Genomic DNA, 16,616 nt, shown 5'->3' with positions numbered 1-16,616 from the left:
GATAGGTAAGGACTCAATAATGCATGTTATTAATTGTTTTCTGGTTGTTTTGTCATTCTCTTGTTTCTTCCTGTCTTGTTCTTTTCTATAGTGGTATGTTTTGATTCTCTTCTGTTTATATTTTGGTGTACCTGGTGTATATTTTTGTGGTTAACATAAGGTTTAACATAAAACATTTTATAGACATAACTGTCTATTTTAAGCTAATAACAGCTTATCTTTGATCACATACATGAACTATGCCCTTTTACTCCCTTTCCAATTTTATGTTTTTAATGTCATAATTTACTTCTTTTGTATTGTGCATCCATTAAGAAATCATTGCTGCTGTAGTTATTTTTAATACCTTTGTCATTTAATATTTATGCTAGAGTTAAGTGATTACCATATCACTGTCTTATAGTATTAGAGCGTTTTGAATTTTATTATACACTTACCTTTACCTTTTATGTGTTTTACATATTCCTGTCTTTTAACGTTATTAGTTACATCCTTTCATTTCAGCTTGTAGAACTCCTTTAGTATTTCTTTTAAGACATATCTGGTGGCATGAACTCCCTCAGCTTTTGTTTCTTGGGTGGGAAAGTCTTTATTTCTATTTCATTCCTGTTGGACAAACTTGTCAGATAAAGGTTTCTCAGTTGGCAGTTTTTTTCTTTCAGCACTTTGAGTATATTATCTCATTCTCTCCTTGCCTGTAAGATTTCTGCTGGAAAATTGCTTATAGTGTTATGGGGATTCCCTGTTTTTTTTAATGTTTATTTATTTATATTGAGAAAGAGAGAGAGAGAGAGAGAGAGAGAGAGAGAGAGAGAACAGGCGAGGGGCAGAACCTGAGAAGGAGAAAGAGAATCCCAAGCAGGCACTGTGTTATTAGTGCAGAGACTGACATGGGCTCGACCTCATGAACCATCTCAAGAACCATGAGATCATGACTTGAACTGAAATTAAAGTCAGATGCCTAACTGATTGAGCCACTCAGTTGCTCCAGGGATTCCCTAATTTTTGAGGATTATTTTCTTTTTCTGCTTTTAAGCTTCTTTTTTTGTTCTTGGTTTTATCATTTTGTTATAATGTGTCTTGGCAGGATCATTTTAGGTTGAAATTTTGGGGGATCTATGAGCTTTATGAACTTGGATGTCCACCTCTCTCCCCAGATTTAGAAAGTTCTTAGCCATTATTTATTTACATAAATTTTCTACCTCCTTTCCCCTCTCTTTTCCTTCTGGAACTCCAATAATGTGTAGATTGTTTCTCTTGATGGTATCTTATAATTCATTTCTTCACTTTTTTTCATTCTTTGTCCTTTGGCTTCTCTGACTGGATAATATCAAGTGAACTGTCTTGAAGTTCACAATTCTTTCATCTGCTTTGTCAAGCTTGATTTTGAGGCTCTCCATTGAATTCTTTGGTTCAGTAATATTTGATTCTAGGTTTCTATTTCTTTGTTGAACTTCTCATTTTGTTCATTCATAGTTTTCCTATTTTCTTTTAATTGTCAATCTGTGGTTTCTTGTAGTTCACTAAATTTTTTAAGATGATTATTCTGAATCTTTGCCAGACAGACCATAGATCTCCATTTCTTTTTTTCTCTTTCCAAGTTTTTTTAAAAATTTATTTTGAGAAAGAGAGAAGAGAGCAAGTACACACAGCAGAGGAGAGGCAGAGAGAGAGAGAGAGGGAGAGAGAGAGTCCCAAGCAAACTCTGCACTGCCAGTGCAGAGCCTGATGTGGGGCTCGAACTCATGAACCCGTGAGATCATGACCTGAGCGGAAATCAACAGTGGCACACTTAACTGACTGAACCACCCAGGTGCCCCATCTCTTTCCAAGTTTTTATTTACATTCCAGCTAGTTCACATACAGTGCAATATTAGTTTCAGGAGTAGGCTTTAGTGATTCATCACTTACATACAACACCTGATGCTTATACAAGTGTCTTCCTTAATACCCATCACTTATTTAACCCATCCCTTATGTCCACTACCCCTCCAGTAACAATCAGTTTGTTCTCCATGGTTAAGAGTCTGTTTATTGGTGGGGCGCCTGGGTGGCTCGGTCGGTTAAGCGGCCGACTTCGGCTCAGGTCACAATCTTGCGGTCCGTAAGTTCGAGCCCCGCGTCAGGCTCTGGGCTGACAGTTCAGAGCCTGGAGCCTGCTTCCGATTCTGTGTCTCCCTCTCTCTGACCCTCCCCCATTCATGCTCTGTCTCTCTCGGTCTCAAAAATAAATAAACGTTAAAAAAAAATTAAAAAAAAAAAGAGTCTGTTTATTGGTTTGCTTCTCTTTTTTCCCCTATGTTCATTTGTTTTGTTTTTTTAAATTCCACATATGAGTGATATCATATGATATTTGTTTTCCTCTGACTGACTTATTTCACATAGGATTATACTGTTTAGCGACATCCACGCCATTGCAAATGGCAAGATTTCATCTTTTTTTTATGACTAATGTTCTGTTATATATGTTATATATGTATATGTATCTATATATCCTATATCTTTTTAAAACTTTTAAAAAACTTTTTAATGTTTATTTACTTTGAGAGAGAGACAGAGAGTGAGCAGGGAAAAGGCAAAGAGAGAGGGAGACACAGAATCTGAAGCAGGCTCCAGGCTCTGAGCTGTTAGCACAGAGGCTGACATGGGACTTGAACCCATGAACTGTGAGATCACGACCTGAGCTGAAGTTGGATGTTTAACCAACTGAGCCACTGAGGCGCCCCTATCCCACATCTTCTTTATCCTTATCAGTTGATGGATTTCTTCAGGGTCAGTTATTGAAGCTTTATTAGTTTCCTTTGGTGGTGTCATGTTTTCTTGATTATTCATTATCCTTGTGGCCTTGTGTTGGTGTTTGCACATTTGAGGAAGTAGGCACTTCCTTCAGTCTTTATAGGCTGGCTTTGGTAGGGAAAACTCTTCACCAGTCAGCCCATCTAGAGATTTGGGTGGGCCATCTGCTGGAGTCCCTTTGGCAGGCAAGACTCTTGTCTGGTTCATCAGGTGGGCTGGACTGGTGCCTGGGTCCATGAGAGTGGGGCTGGGTTCCCTGGGTTGAGCCTTAGTACCTGTTTGTAGTAGTGTTCCTGGGGTCTGGGTCTGTGTGGGTGGGACTGAATCCTGGGTTTGAAGAACTGACCAGGGGCTGGGACCACTGGGATGCGCCTGTGTCTGTGGGCTGGCTGGAGCATGGGTCTGTGAGAGATAGCCTGGAGGCTGGGTATATGGGGCTGCCTGGTTCTAGGGTGGGCTGGGTGCATGGGTCTGTATGAACTGGTCTAGAAGAAGAGTTATGAAAGCTGGCTTGTACCAGTGGTGCATCATCAGTGAAACTGTGCACTAACTTCACTCTCTCTTTCCCTTGGGAAGGGTGTCTCTGTCAACTGGGTTGCCCAGTCTTGGGGGATGGATGATGGGGGGTACATGAAATTGCTTTCCTACCCTTTCAGTGTGTCTTTTCTTATTTCTGTGCTTCATCTAGGTGCTGTAAATCCTTACCTGGAATTCTTAATTCTTTGAATGTATTTTTGCACATGGGGTTGTTCAAATTGATGCTTCTGGGAAAGGATGAACCCTAGAAATTCCTATACCACCATTTTGCTGCTGTCATTCTCGAACGTTGATAGAGAAGAGAAGAGGACTAAGAGCTGAACCTTGGGATGTGCACTTCAACTTTAAGAGATTGGAGAAGAGATGGAACCGTAAAGGAGACTAAGATGCGCAATCAGTGAGGTAGGAGGAAACTAAGGGAATTGTGTATCTTGGGAGGCAAGTTTATAGAGGAGAAAGTGATTGGTTATGTCAAATGTTGCTGAGGTAATGTGAGATGAGGACTGACCATTGGATTAGTAATATGGCAAGAGATAGACCATGGAGATTTTCAATTTCTTACAGCAACTCATTTAAAAAAAAGTTTACATATTTATTTTGAGAGATTGAGAGTATGCAAGTGGGGGAGAGGGGCACAGGGAGAGAGAATCCCAAGCTAAGCATGGAGTCTGACACAGGGCTTGATCTCATGACTGTGAGATTATGACCTGAGCTGAAATCAAGGGTCAGGCACTTAACCAACTGAACCACCCAGGCGCCCCTCTTACAGCAATTTAACTTGTAGTCTCACTTTTATAGCTCCAAAGCCAATAACTTGTAAAAACTGCAAAGAAGTCTGAGAAGGAGTAAGTAGTGAAAGTAGGAAGAAAAACAGAGTGTGATATCTCAGAAGCCAAGGGAAGAAAGTGATTCCAGAAGGAAAGGGAGATATACTGTATAATGCTGCTGTTATGTTACATGAAATGAGAACTAAGACATAGCCAGTGGGTTTGACAACATTGAGGTTGTGGTTGACCTTGACAGGAGCAGTTCATTCCTGTGATGGCAGAAGCCTGTTTAGACTGGATTTAAAAAAGAATGTGAAGAAGTACATAGTGAGTATCCCAACCTTCTGAGAAGTTTTTCTATCAAGAATAACAGGGAAATAGGAGGAAGAGAGAGGAAAGAGAGCTGAGGGGGCATGCAAAGGACCATTTGATTGGTTGTGAACTGTAGAATCCAAGCCAGAGAAGGAGTTATGAGTGTCAAATAATGAATGATGGTAGAATCATTGGGAAGCCATTTGGGGTTGAAGAAGTTTTGGAAAGAAGGAAGGAAAGAGGGAGTGATTTGGGAAGATAGAAAGTTACAGTCATGCTAGGTAGCTTGGAATTGAGGTTTTAGAGGTAGTGTAGTTATTGTAAATGACAAAGCCTAGGGTAATAATGTGGGAGTGGGTGGTTAACAAGGCCACTGGAAGTGATGATGTCAAAAATCAAGAGGCCAGAGTCTTGTCTGGATCATCTATGTAGTTATTCAAGTCACCAAGAACGGTAAGCAGTTTAAGTGGTAGATTAGAAGTAAGCCAGTTGCTAACATTTCAGTGAACCAAGGGCATTTGAGGGAGAACAAGGAATGGTATAATCTGATGGCATGTGCTTTAAGGGAGCTACAATTTTTGAGGAGAAGGGAGGCAATAATCTGTAAGAGTCAATGGGGAGCAAGAAGGCACATACTCCATCTCCAGCATCAGAAATATGTGGAGTGAAAACAGCCATTGCTTGAGGGAACTGCATAAGAAGGTTTTCAAAGGATAGGAGGTTTCAGTTAGAGAAGGACTGATGTGAAGAGAATTTTCAGAGGAGAAGTTGAGGATCTAAGGGATTAAAAAAATGACAGATCACTTGGGGGTTGAAGGGTTATAGGTAGCTTATAATTCTGGTGGTGGTTAAGGTAGACAAGGAGTAATAACAGGATGCATATAGTCCTGTAGTTCTCTTTGGGGAAGGAACATCAATTCCAATTATAACCTCTTCAGGGGTTGGTTTCTTAGTCAGTGGGCAGGGTGGCCAGATCCAGTTCGTGTAATGCCGTTGTAAGTTATAGTAAGGAATTTGGAATTTAAGCAATGAGAAGCCATCAGAGGGTTTTAAGAAAGAGAATGACATGATAAGATTTATATTTTAAAAAGATCAAACCTCAAGAAGCTGTTTTTCTCATTCTGTCTCACTCCAATTTTCATGGCAGTAGTTAGCTCTGCCAAATTTCTGTAGCCAATCCTGTTTCAAATTGGCTGCCATTTGGAAAGAATGTCACATATTCTAGCCTATAGAGTGTTCTCACCTTTGCACACAAGTTCTTATGGTATTTTGTCCCTTCACGTGTGTGTGAGATCACACTTCTTGGATGCTTTGCAGTTGTTAACTTGTTTTAACCAGTGGATTTTGAGTGGAGCATGTAATTACAGGTTTGAGACATTCTGTGTCTCTGTGTTTCCTGTTGTGATCCTTAAAGCATGGCACTTAGAGATGGCAGCCTAATAAGCAGATGTAGGAAGAGCACAAGAGCAGAGTTCACTGCTGATCCACATAGGATATATAGGATGAAAGATTATAAACTTTTGTTATTTAAGCCACTGAGATTTGGAGATGTTCGCTACTATAGTGCACCAGTACACCACCTCTCTTAATTGCATTTTAATAGGATTAAAGACTTAAAATCAAATAATTTAATCCTTTGTAATTATTAAGAGATAAAAGATGGGGAATATATTCTTTTAAAAAAGGTATGTGTGTCTCTTCGACTTCTGAAAATTCCTAGATCTGCTTGACTTCTGCTAAATTCCTAGATCTGGCTTGAAATCCAGATGCCTTGACATTATGGGCATTTAATTTATGCAAAATGAGATTTAACTTAATTAAAAACTATAGCTATCATCTTCACAAACCTTTTCCCCCTTCTTTTTGTATCATTGAAATTAATGACATTTACTCAATCCTTTTGGATTGAAATTCTGTGCTCCTAAAAATAATATTCCTTCTACCCAGATTTCTCTTTCTCTATTTTTGCTTGTTTGACTTACTCCTACTTGTTAAGACTGAGTTTAAATGGTATCCCCTCTGAAAACATTTATTGACTGTAGCTCAGATTGTGCTACTTTTTCATCTATAAAATAGCCTTAATAATTTCCTTATATGAAAACTTAACAGGTTGTAATTTATTTATTTCCAGGTCCTTCTCACTGGCCTGGAATTTAACTCTTTCTTGGATATGTAGTAAGTTGGCAGAGGGCTTGGTACACAGTAAGCACTCAACCATTAAAGCTTCAATTCTGAAATTCTTTAAAGATTCACAAGCTTTTTGACTATATCCTTGAAGGCTTGTTTACCTGTTGGTTCCTTAGGGTATAAATGAAGGGGTTCAATAAAGGTGTGACTATAGTAATGAGTAGAGCTACTCCCTTGTTAACTGTGTTCTTTTTTTTTGCTGAGGGGTTAATGAATGTGAAGAAGCAGCTTCCATAGGAGGGAGAGATCATGGTCATATGGGAAGAACAGGTGGAAAAGGCTTTTGTCCTTTGCTCCCTGAGGGGAGCTTCAGAATAATCCTGATTATGAACATATAGGAGAGAGTCAGCAGTCAGAGTGACCAGTAGGGTCACAGATGCCACAAGAAAGACAACCTTCTTGATGAGGCTTGTGTCTGAACAGGAGAGTTTCCAAAGGGGCTCATAGTCACAGAAATAATGATTCAGCCTGTTGGATGCACAAAAGTCCTGTTGACTCATCAGAGGGATTAGTGGTATAATAACCAGTAACCCAGCCAGCCAAGAGTAGAGAACCATTTGGGTACCAACTCTGCTGCTCATAATGGCCATGTAATGCAGGGGTTTGCATATGGTCACATAGCGGTCATAGGACATGGCAGCCAGAAGATAAAACTCTGTTGCCCCAAGGAATATTGCAAAGAAATACTGAGTGAAGCAGCCAGCTAAACTGATACTCTTATTCCCTGTTGTGATGCTGATCAGGACCCTGGGAATGAAAATGTTTGTGAAGGACATTTCTAATAAAGAGAAGTTCCAGAGAAAGAAATACATGGGAGTCTGAAGGTGGGAGTCCAGCAAGGTGAGGATGAGGATAGTCAGAATTCTGATGATGCTGAGTAAATAAGCAAGGAACATAAAGGTGAAAACCACCACCTGGAGTTCAGGGACATCTGTTAGACCCAGCAGGATACATTCAGTCAACCTGGTTTTATTTTTCATTGTTGAAAAATTTTGAGTCTGAAGAGAAAAAAGTGATGATAATAAAAGGTGAGAAAGGAAGAGGTGCTCTGAAATGGACAGGTGAAATGTGAAGAGAACAAAGAGTGATGGACAGTGAACTTTTCCTCTGATGACTTGACCCAGACCAGTGGCCCATTTGAATGGTGTTGTATCCTTTCCAGTCTCGTTTGCCCTGAATAGAGAAGTTCTTGCCATGATTTTCCCACATGGTACTCTCCCCAGTGCCAACATGAGGCAAGTCCCTTCCTCACAGGTGATGTTCAGAAAGTTTGTGGAGTGAGTTAGAAAAGGAGTGCTTCCAGCAGCTGCTCCCTTCCAGACTAGTTACTATTTTCTCCCCCTGTATTCGCTTTCCATACTTCCCATTGATTCTATACATTGCTTTACTTTGTCTACTTAACTTTTCTTAGAATTGCTGTTTTTCTTACTCTTTCTGCTGTTTATTTTTTCCTCATATAATTATAGTAGTCTCATTTAAAATTTGTTTTTAAAGTTTATTTATTTTGTGAGAGAGACAGAGTATAAGCGGGGGAGGGGCAAAGAGAGAGGGAGACACAGAATTGGAAGTAGACTCCAGGCTCTGAGGTGTCAGCATAGAGCCCCGTGTGGGGCCAGAACTCACAAACCATGATATGACCTGAGCTGAAGTCAGACACTTAACCGACTGAGCCACCCAGGCGCCCCTCTTTTTTTTGTTTATTTTTGAGAGAGAGAGAGAGTGACAGAGTGCAAGCGGGGTAGGGAGAGAGAGAGAGAGAGAGAGAGAGAGAGAGAGCAGAATCTGAAGCAGGCTCCAGGCTCTGAGCTGTCAGCCCAGAGACTGATACAGGGCTGGAACCCAGGAACCCTGAGATCATAACCTGAGCCAAAGACGGATGCTTAACCGACTGAGCCACCCTGGAGCCTCCAGGGTTTTCTAGGAGATTCTATATTTAAGCATTTCAAGAGCATTTCAAGTCTCTACTGATTTGTGAACTTATGTGATTTAAGAGTCACATTATGTAGGAGTGTCTTTACTGATTTATTCAAGAAGTTTTCTGTGTGTTGTTATAAACATTTATAAAGCAGTAGCTTTCAAGAATTTTTTACTATAATACATTCTACATTCTTTATCATTTTCTGGCATACATCTGTATCTAACCTCGGTAATAGTTCTACAGAACACTTCTTACTTACTATATGGGATACAATGTGATATTTTTTGTTTTATTCTATTTAAAACATTTTTATTTCAAATGCTGGTTGCAACCCATTAAATTGATTCCAATCCACTAATGGCTTGCACTCCACCGTTGGAATCAGGGATCAAGAGAAGTTACACCATGTTCTGGGTGCCTTTCCCCTCCTGGTTACCAACCTGCAATCTTCAGGGAGTGGCTGAGTGTTCACATCTGCATCAGATTCAGGCTTCACAACCATAGAGAAGTAAAATCAATGAAGTTATAAACAGGGAACATACTTCTTCACTTGACTATCATACTAGTCATAGTGGGATTCTATGAGGTGAAATTCTTAGAGGTGAATAAAGATTGTAAGGCCACATGATTAAAAAATAATATATTCGCATTTTCTACATTATCTGCCACTAAGTCCTATCCTGCATTTCATGGAAATAACAAAAACTTCCGCGGCTTCTCATGTAGAAATAGTCTTCTGTTGTCCCTTATTAGTATAGTGGGTATTTACCTGTTTCTATTCTTCCACTAATTCAGACAGGAGCTGAATCAGAGTTTTTGGGTAGTCTATCTTCTCAAAGTGGACCAATAAATAGGAGATCAAAAGAAGGATGAGGAGCAGAGTAGTTCTGGATGAAATGAGGTTGTTGATTTTTCTCTTCTGGGTGAAATGAGATTGCTGATCTCAGAAGGCAGATTATGTGCTCCCCCTCCCACCCCAGATTTATACTTTACTCAGAGTGACACAGGTTATATTCTCTCTCTTGAGAGCATGCACTGGGGAAGCAACAGAATGAGGAACACAAGTTGCCTCTGGAATCCTTGTTTGGAACAGGCTAATGAATGTCCTTTGTTGACAATTTTGGGAACAAATTCTGAACATATGGTTAAGGGATGAGGGTCCAGAGAGACTAGCTTAGAGGTGGGGTTGGGAGGAGCAAGGGAGCTACAGCTGAAGAGAAGAGGAAGACTATGGAGTCATACATTTGTCTTCCCCATGAGTGGGAATAGCTGCACTTGACCATGGATAAAGAACTTAGCCAGAACCATTTGCGGGCCACACAGTCCTGAAAAAAGTCCCATTTTCTAAACATCACTAACCTAGTTGTAATTAGCCCATCTATATACTATTGGCTAAAGATAGTAAGCAGTAATTTTCATTTTTTTTTGCAATACCCATGCAGAAATAAAATACAGAATAGATAAAAGTGGAATGCTCAGATTGAGGTAGGAGTCTTACATTGGCCTGTGAGTTACTTCTGAGAAAACACTTGAACATTTTCGGTTGAAGGCAGTGAAGAACTTGTTTTATATATGTGTGTATACACACACACACACACACACACACACACACACACATATATGGCTAACCTTTTGCCACCCGAAGGTGCCTTCACAGCAGTTAATTTAACCAAATGTAACACAGTGACCCACTCTCTCTTGAATGACACAAGAAATTTCATGTCTCTGAATGTCTCTTTCCTATTCTGTAAAACGGAGATCATAATGCCCATTAAGTAGGCTTGTAATTGTTAAAGACCAATAGTTGGTATATAGTATATGCCCCACAGATATTTCCCATTTTCTCTTCTCCAGTGATGGAATCACTATAAAAGTGTATCTGGAAATAGTTCAGTTGTTTCTTTCAAATATGTTTATAGAGATGAAAGCAAAAATAAAAATGTATTCTGAGCTTTTGGGTGCATTTTTCTACATGTATCTATTTTATATGTATATATATATATAATCAATTATATTGATAATATATATATATTATCAATTATATTGATTGAATCTTCATTTTAATTACTCATTTCTTTGTTCTATTAATTACTGAGATACAGATATTAAAATCTTTTTACTCTGTGTTGCATCTGGCTATTTCACCTTGTGGATATATGTGCCTTATAGATAGATATATAAGAAATATTTGGCCTTTGTCCCTCTTCCTGGCAAAGAGCTCCTAAAACTCTTGGAATTTCCTGATTGATAGGGATGTCTTTTACTTTGAATTTATGCTAGTAAGGTGACTTAGGATGAGGACCCTAGTTAGCCTTAGAATGTGGCTGGTCATCAGAAAGACCACATGACTAGAGGACTGGAAACTTTAGCCCCATTTACTGTTCTTTGGGGAGGGCAGAGGGGGATGGAGATTAAGTACTATTAAAAAGTTGAACAAGGTTATTTGGGGAGGTTCTGTGTTGAGGTGCCAGGAGGGTGGTGTGTTAGGAGAGGGCATGGAAACTCTGTGCCTTCCTGATCCCCCATCCCCCATGAACCTCTTCCATTTGGCTGTTCCTGAGAGGTATCCTGTATAGGAAACTGGCAGTAGTACATACACCACTTGCATATTACTATGGGCAATATTTGGAAGGACGAACATTAGAATAGTAATGTTTCTTTCTGGATGTTGCAGTTTCTATGAATTTTTTCACTTTTCATATCTGTCTGAATTTTTCTATAATATTTGTTATGTAATTTAGACAAGAAGGCTATCTTCTTACTCATTACATTTGTATGAATCATGTGTAAACAAATGACTAAGAACAGATAGCTTATTTGTCAGTGCAATCTTATTATTTTATGCTTGGACTGTGTTTATTGCTATTATTGCCTCTTTTTCTCTCTAAAGACATTATCCCTATTGTGCTTGGCTTAGGATTTTTTTTGTCAAAGTAAATTATACTTTAAATTCATTAGAGACTTTGAATCAGGGCCTCCAAGGACTTTTTAAAGTAGCTTTCAGCATGCGTGTTTGGATGGAGGAAATAAACAGGGTCATAAGTGTAAAAACATGTTTGTCCAGAGAAAATCAGAACACCTACTTTTGCAGAGCTAGAGAGGCTTCTGAACTCCTCCTTGCTCTTTAAAGTTTATTATTTTCCTTCCAGTTTCCTAGCATAGAAATGTTTCCCAATTTTAAATTAGAATAGTATTTTTTACAAATTCAGAAACCATGTGTATACATATATGGTTAATATAGGTTGTTGGGGGGCCAGGGATTAGGAATATACTTAGCTGATACTATTAGTATGTTTTTGCTCAACTCTGAGGCTCACTAAGGTCATTTGAGGTATAGCTTCCTGGTGATACAATGAGGAATGTCAAAGGTGAGTACTGGCACGTTTTCAAGCCAACTGTCACCAGATCAAAAATGTGGGGGGGGCGACCGACTTCAGCCAGGTCACGATCTCACGGTCCGTGAGTTCGAGCCCCGCGTCAGGCTCTGGGCTGATGGCTCAGAACCTGGAGCCTGTTTCCGATTCTGTGTCTCCCTCTCTCTCTGCCCCTCCCCTGTTCATGCTCTGTCTCTCTCTGTCCCCCCAAAAAATAAAATAAACGTTGAAAAAAAAATTAAAAAAAATAAAAAAAAATGTGGGAAGGATTCATCCAATTCATCTTTAAGTTGGTGAAATCCCATGTACAGTGATTTGACTGGCAGAAACAAGTTTATAATCACTCTCTCTACACCTCTCCATTTCTCTGTCTGTCTCTTCTCATCCATCTATCTGGTATCTATCTATATTTATATCCCATATGTCTCAATTACCACTGGTAAACATTCTATTTTTTTTATATCCACCATTTTCCAGTACTGGTATCACCTGTTTGCAAACCATTTGTCTCATAAACCCAGGGTAACGCCCCTTTTTCTATCATGATATCTGTAACCTGGCAAGGTAGTATAGTAATCTGTAGTTCATGGGAGTTGATTTTATGTATTTATGTATTTATTTATTATTTTTGGAGAGAGAGAGTGAGAGCGCATGAGTATGAGTGGCGGAGAGGGGTAGAGGGAGAGAGAGAATCCCAAGAAGACTCCGCACTCAGTGTGGAGCCTGATATTTGAAAGTGGAGCTTCATGTATGGGGCTCAATCCCATGACCATGAGATCACGTCTTGAGCTGAAATCAAGAGTTGGACACTTAATGGACTGAACCAAAGAGGCACCCCTATATTACTTAATTAAAATTCATAGTAATCTTATGATGTAGTATTCCTGTTAACTCTTCTTCATATTAGGAATTTGGAGAACAGAGAGATTAAATGACTTGCTTAAGGTCACTCAGCTAGTAGAAAACAGATATGATTTGATCCCAGACAAACTGTTTCAAGGTCCATACACTTAATGCCTGTGCATCACTGAAACATGTATCACACTTCTGTTGGTTATGAAGGAGGGAAAGCAAAGTATGTTTTGATAAATCCTTCAGCTATTTGTAACTTTACCCATGGTTTTCAAATTATATTAAAATAATCATTCATTAAAGCCTTCTCTGCTGAGGACAGGGATGGAAAATAAAGGGATAACAGACAAACTTAGAAAGTCAGGAGAAAGGACTATTGAAGGACTGGTTTCTGGGAGAAATCTAGTTGACCTTTAAATAATGCCTAGTTCACTAGGAGAGGGATCTGGCGAATCTAAGTAGGGCATAACGAACATCCTCCATATATTTTGCATTTTATCAGGCACCAAAACATAAAGCAAAACAGTTTTAGGATTTAGCTTTTGAGTACAAAAGTTTTAGAATAAAGGACTGTATGACCCATCAAAGTATAGCTCAAAGCAGTCAACTCCTGATCTAATAGGGGAAATCTCAACCAAAGTATGGGCTTAAAAAATGAATTGGAAACAAGTGCTGTGAACTGGGAGACCTGGAATATTTGAAAACAATTTCAGTAGCAGCAATTTTCAAGAGAAACTTCCCATAGCTTAGCTTCCCAGTGGTATATTTCAGTGGAGCTGAGAGAATTACCTCATCAAAACCTGATTATCAAGTTACAGAAGGAAATGAATGTGACTTGGTTTGCTTGGTATTGGTAGTCACTGTCTGATCCTGTCATATTGTGACATTGCTCCTCAGATCCGATTTCTGTGACTTTTCTGTGAAGATTGGGCAGTAGTATGAAGTCAATGATGAGAAACCATTCGGCAATAACAATGTTCATCATACTGGGTTTGACAAATGACCCACAACTAGAGATTCTGGTTTTTATCTTTCTGTTTATCACATATATGATAAGTGTAATTGGGAATCTGACCATAATTTCTCTCATCTTGGTGGATTCTCATTTAAAAACATCTATGTATCTTTTTCTTCAAAATTTCTCCTTCTTAGAAATCTCATTCACAACTGCCTGTGTCCCCACATACCTGTACATGATATCAAGTGGGGACAAAACCATCACCATCAAGGCCTGCTTCAGCCAAATCTTTTTTATTGTTCTCTTTGGAGCTACAGAATTTTTCCTCTTGGCTGTGATGTCCTACGACCGCTATGTGGCCATCTGCAAACCCCTGCATTATGTGACCATCATGAACAACAGAGTCTGTTGGAATCTTATCCTGTCTTGTTGGGTGTCTGGCTTATTGATTATCTTTCCACCCCTTGGTTTGAGCCTCCACCTGGAATTCTGTGACTCTGATATTGACCATTTTGTCTGTGATGCTTCTCCGATACTGAAAAATTCATGTTCAGATACGTGGTTCATAGAGCAGCTGGTCATAGTCTGTGCTGTGTTGACCTTCATAATGACCCTTGTGTGTATAGTTCTGTCCTACATATACATCATTAGGACAATTCTAAGATTACCTTCTGCCCAGCAAAAGAAAAAAGCCTTTTCCACCAGTTCTTCCCACATGATTGTGGTTTCTGTCACCTATGGCAGCTGCATTTTTATGTATATCAAACCTTCAGCTAAGGATGAAGTGGCCATTAATAAGGCAGTTTCTCTGCTCACTACATCTGTTGCCCCTTTGTTGAACCCCTTCATTTATACTCTGAGAAATACACAAGTAAGGCGGTCTTTCCATGACATCCTTAAAAGACTTGCATTTCTTTCAAAGAAATATTAGATTCACATATTGGGAATTTAAATTGAAACAAAAACAATTTATCATATACTGACATGATATCATATATTACAAACAATCTATTGATTTAGTATATAGATGGTTATTAAGTTATGGGAGTTGTGCAATTCTCATAATATTGAGGAACAATAAAGAAAATTGGGAAGATAATCTAAGGAAAAATTGTGATAGGTGCAGCATTATGTAGATGGATATTTTTCTTCTTTTGTGAAATGTGTATGTCTTCCTAATCTACATTTCAATCAACTCTTTTTAAATGTTATTTATTTATTTATTTATTTATTTATTTATTTATAAATAAAGCATGAGCAGAGAGAGAGGGAGAGAAAATCCCAAGCAGGTTGGAGCAATCAGTGCACAGCCCAATGTGGGGTTTGATTCCGTGAACCATGAGATCATGACCTGAACTGAAATCAAGAGTCGGATGCTGGGGCACCTGGGTGGCTCAGTCAGTTAAGCATCCGACTTCAGCTCAGGTCATGATCTCACAGTTTGTGAGTTTGAGCCCTGCATCGGGCTCTGTGCTGACAGCTGAGAGCCTGGAGTCTGCCTCAGATTTTATGTCTCCCTCTCTCTCTGTCCCTCCCCCACTCACACTCTGTCTCTGTCTCTCTGTCTCAAAAATAAATAAACATAAAAAAAAAAAAGAGTCAGATGCTTAACCAACTGAGCCACCCAGGTGCCTCTCAACTCTTTTTAATCTTGTCATGTATACCTTAACCATTACTCTTGTGTGTTCAATCTCTTCCATTCTTGTCACTGCTTTCCCTTCCTTGCAACACTGCCTCTTTCAAAATATTTTCTCTTTTCAAGAGCATAAGAACATTGATTTTTAGGAAACACAAATTCCCTTCACATTCAACTCCACTTTGTTAATGCTGCCTCACAATAAACATGTGGATTTGAACAAAATTGTAATCCTTGTTCAATTGTAATCCTTGTCTCTTGTAATCTGAAGTTATTAAAACATGTGCAAAAAATCATTAACATAAAAATGTAGCCAAATAGTCTTTTATGATAATTGATAGGCTTTGTCTTCTGAGTAATTGTTCCAAAAGCAATTACTGAAGGCAGGTAAAACACATGAATCCTTGACTTGAGGGCATCAGATTGTGGCTGAAACAATGAGGACCAGAGGGGCTGAGATTATGAAAAGGGTAGAATGGTGGAAGGATGAACTAATTGTAAATAGCGCTTTGGCTCTTGAGGGCATTTTTAGATTCATGACTCGGGTGGATTAAAGATACTTGCAAGTTCTTCGTTACTTTCCAGATCAGAAGTTGTAGTTTCTTTCCTCTCCCCTTTCATCTTGACTATCTTTATGACTTGATTTTGACCATGAAAATGTAGTAGAAATGAAGGTGTAGTACTTCAGAAATTAGGTCTTTGGAGATCTGTAGCTCTCATCTTTTTTGGAACAAACGCTTTGGGGAAATCTGTTGTTACGTGAGGAGTTTGAATACCCTGAGATTGTCATGCAGTGAGGAGCGAAATACTTGCAGAGAGGCTACATAGAGAGAAATACCTGATAAGGTCCCATCTCTTTCAGCCATTGTAGCTTTGGTGACATCTAATGAAGAACCCACCTTGGACATCAGCTCTGATGAGTCTTCACATGATTCCAAATCAATTCACCAACGATTACGGCTACATGAAAGACCCATATGAGAACCACCCAGCTGTTCCTGTCCACTTCTAGAACTGCAAGTGATAAAAAAAAAATGTTTTATCCACTAAAACTTAGAGTGATATGTTACACAGCAATAGATTGGAAGAATAAATATTGTTAAAATGTCAGTACCCAAAGCAATCTACATATTCAATGTAATCCCTATCAAAATAACATCAGCATTCTTCACAGAGTTAGAACAAACAATTCTAAAATTTGTATGGAACTAGAAAGACCCGAATAGCCAAAGTAATGTTGAAAATAAAAATCAAAGCTGGAGACATCACAATCCCTGAC

At 39.0% G+C, this 16,616-nt stretch overlaps 2 protein-coding genes across 2 annotated transcripts; one reads left to right on the top strand and one right to left on the bottom strand.

The window, feature by feature from the left end:
- Positions 1 to 6,653: 6,653 nt before the first annotated feature.
- LOC125171020 (olfactory receptor 2AP1-like) lies at positions 6,654 to 7,579 on the bottom strand. The gene is given in 4 exon segments (XM_047868050.1): positions 6,654 to 6,700; positions 6,703 to 6,897; positions 6,900 to 6,952; positions 6,954 to 7,579. Coding segments are annotated over 4 exon segments (921 nt in total).
- Positions 7,580 to 13,693: 6,114 nt separating this feature from the next.
- On the top strand, positions 13,694 to 14,632 carry LOC125170752 (olfactory receptor 6C2-like). The gene has a single exon (XM_047867467.1). The coding sequence runs from the start codon at positions 13,694 to 13,696 to the stop codon at positions 14,630 to 14,632; it is 939 nt and encodes a 312-aa protein (XP_047723423.1).
- Positions 14,633 to 16,616: the final 1,984 nt, after the last annotated feature.

The sequence above is a fragment of the Prionailurus viverrinus genome, chromosome B4 (assembly GCF_022837055.1).
Source record: "Prionailurus viverrinus isolate Anna chromosome B4, UM_Priviv_1.0, whole genome shotgun sequence".
Classification (NCBI taxonomy): Eukaryota; Metazoa; Chordata; class Mammalia; order Carnivora; family Felidae; genus Prionailurus; species Prionailurus viverrinus.
This window is presented reverse-complemented; position numbering and strand designations above follow the sequence as displayed.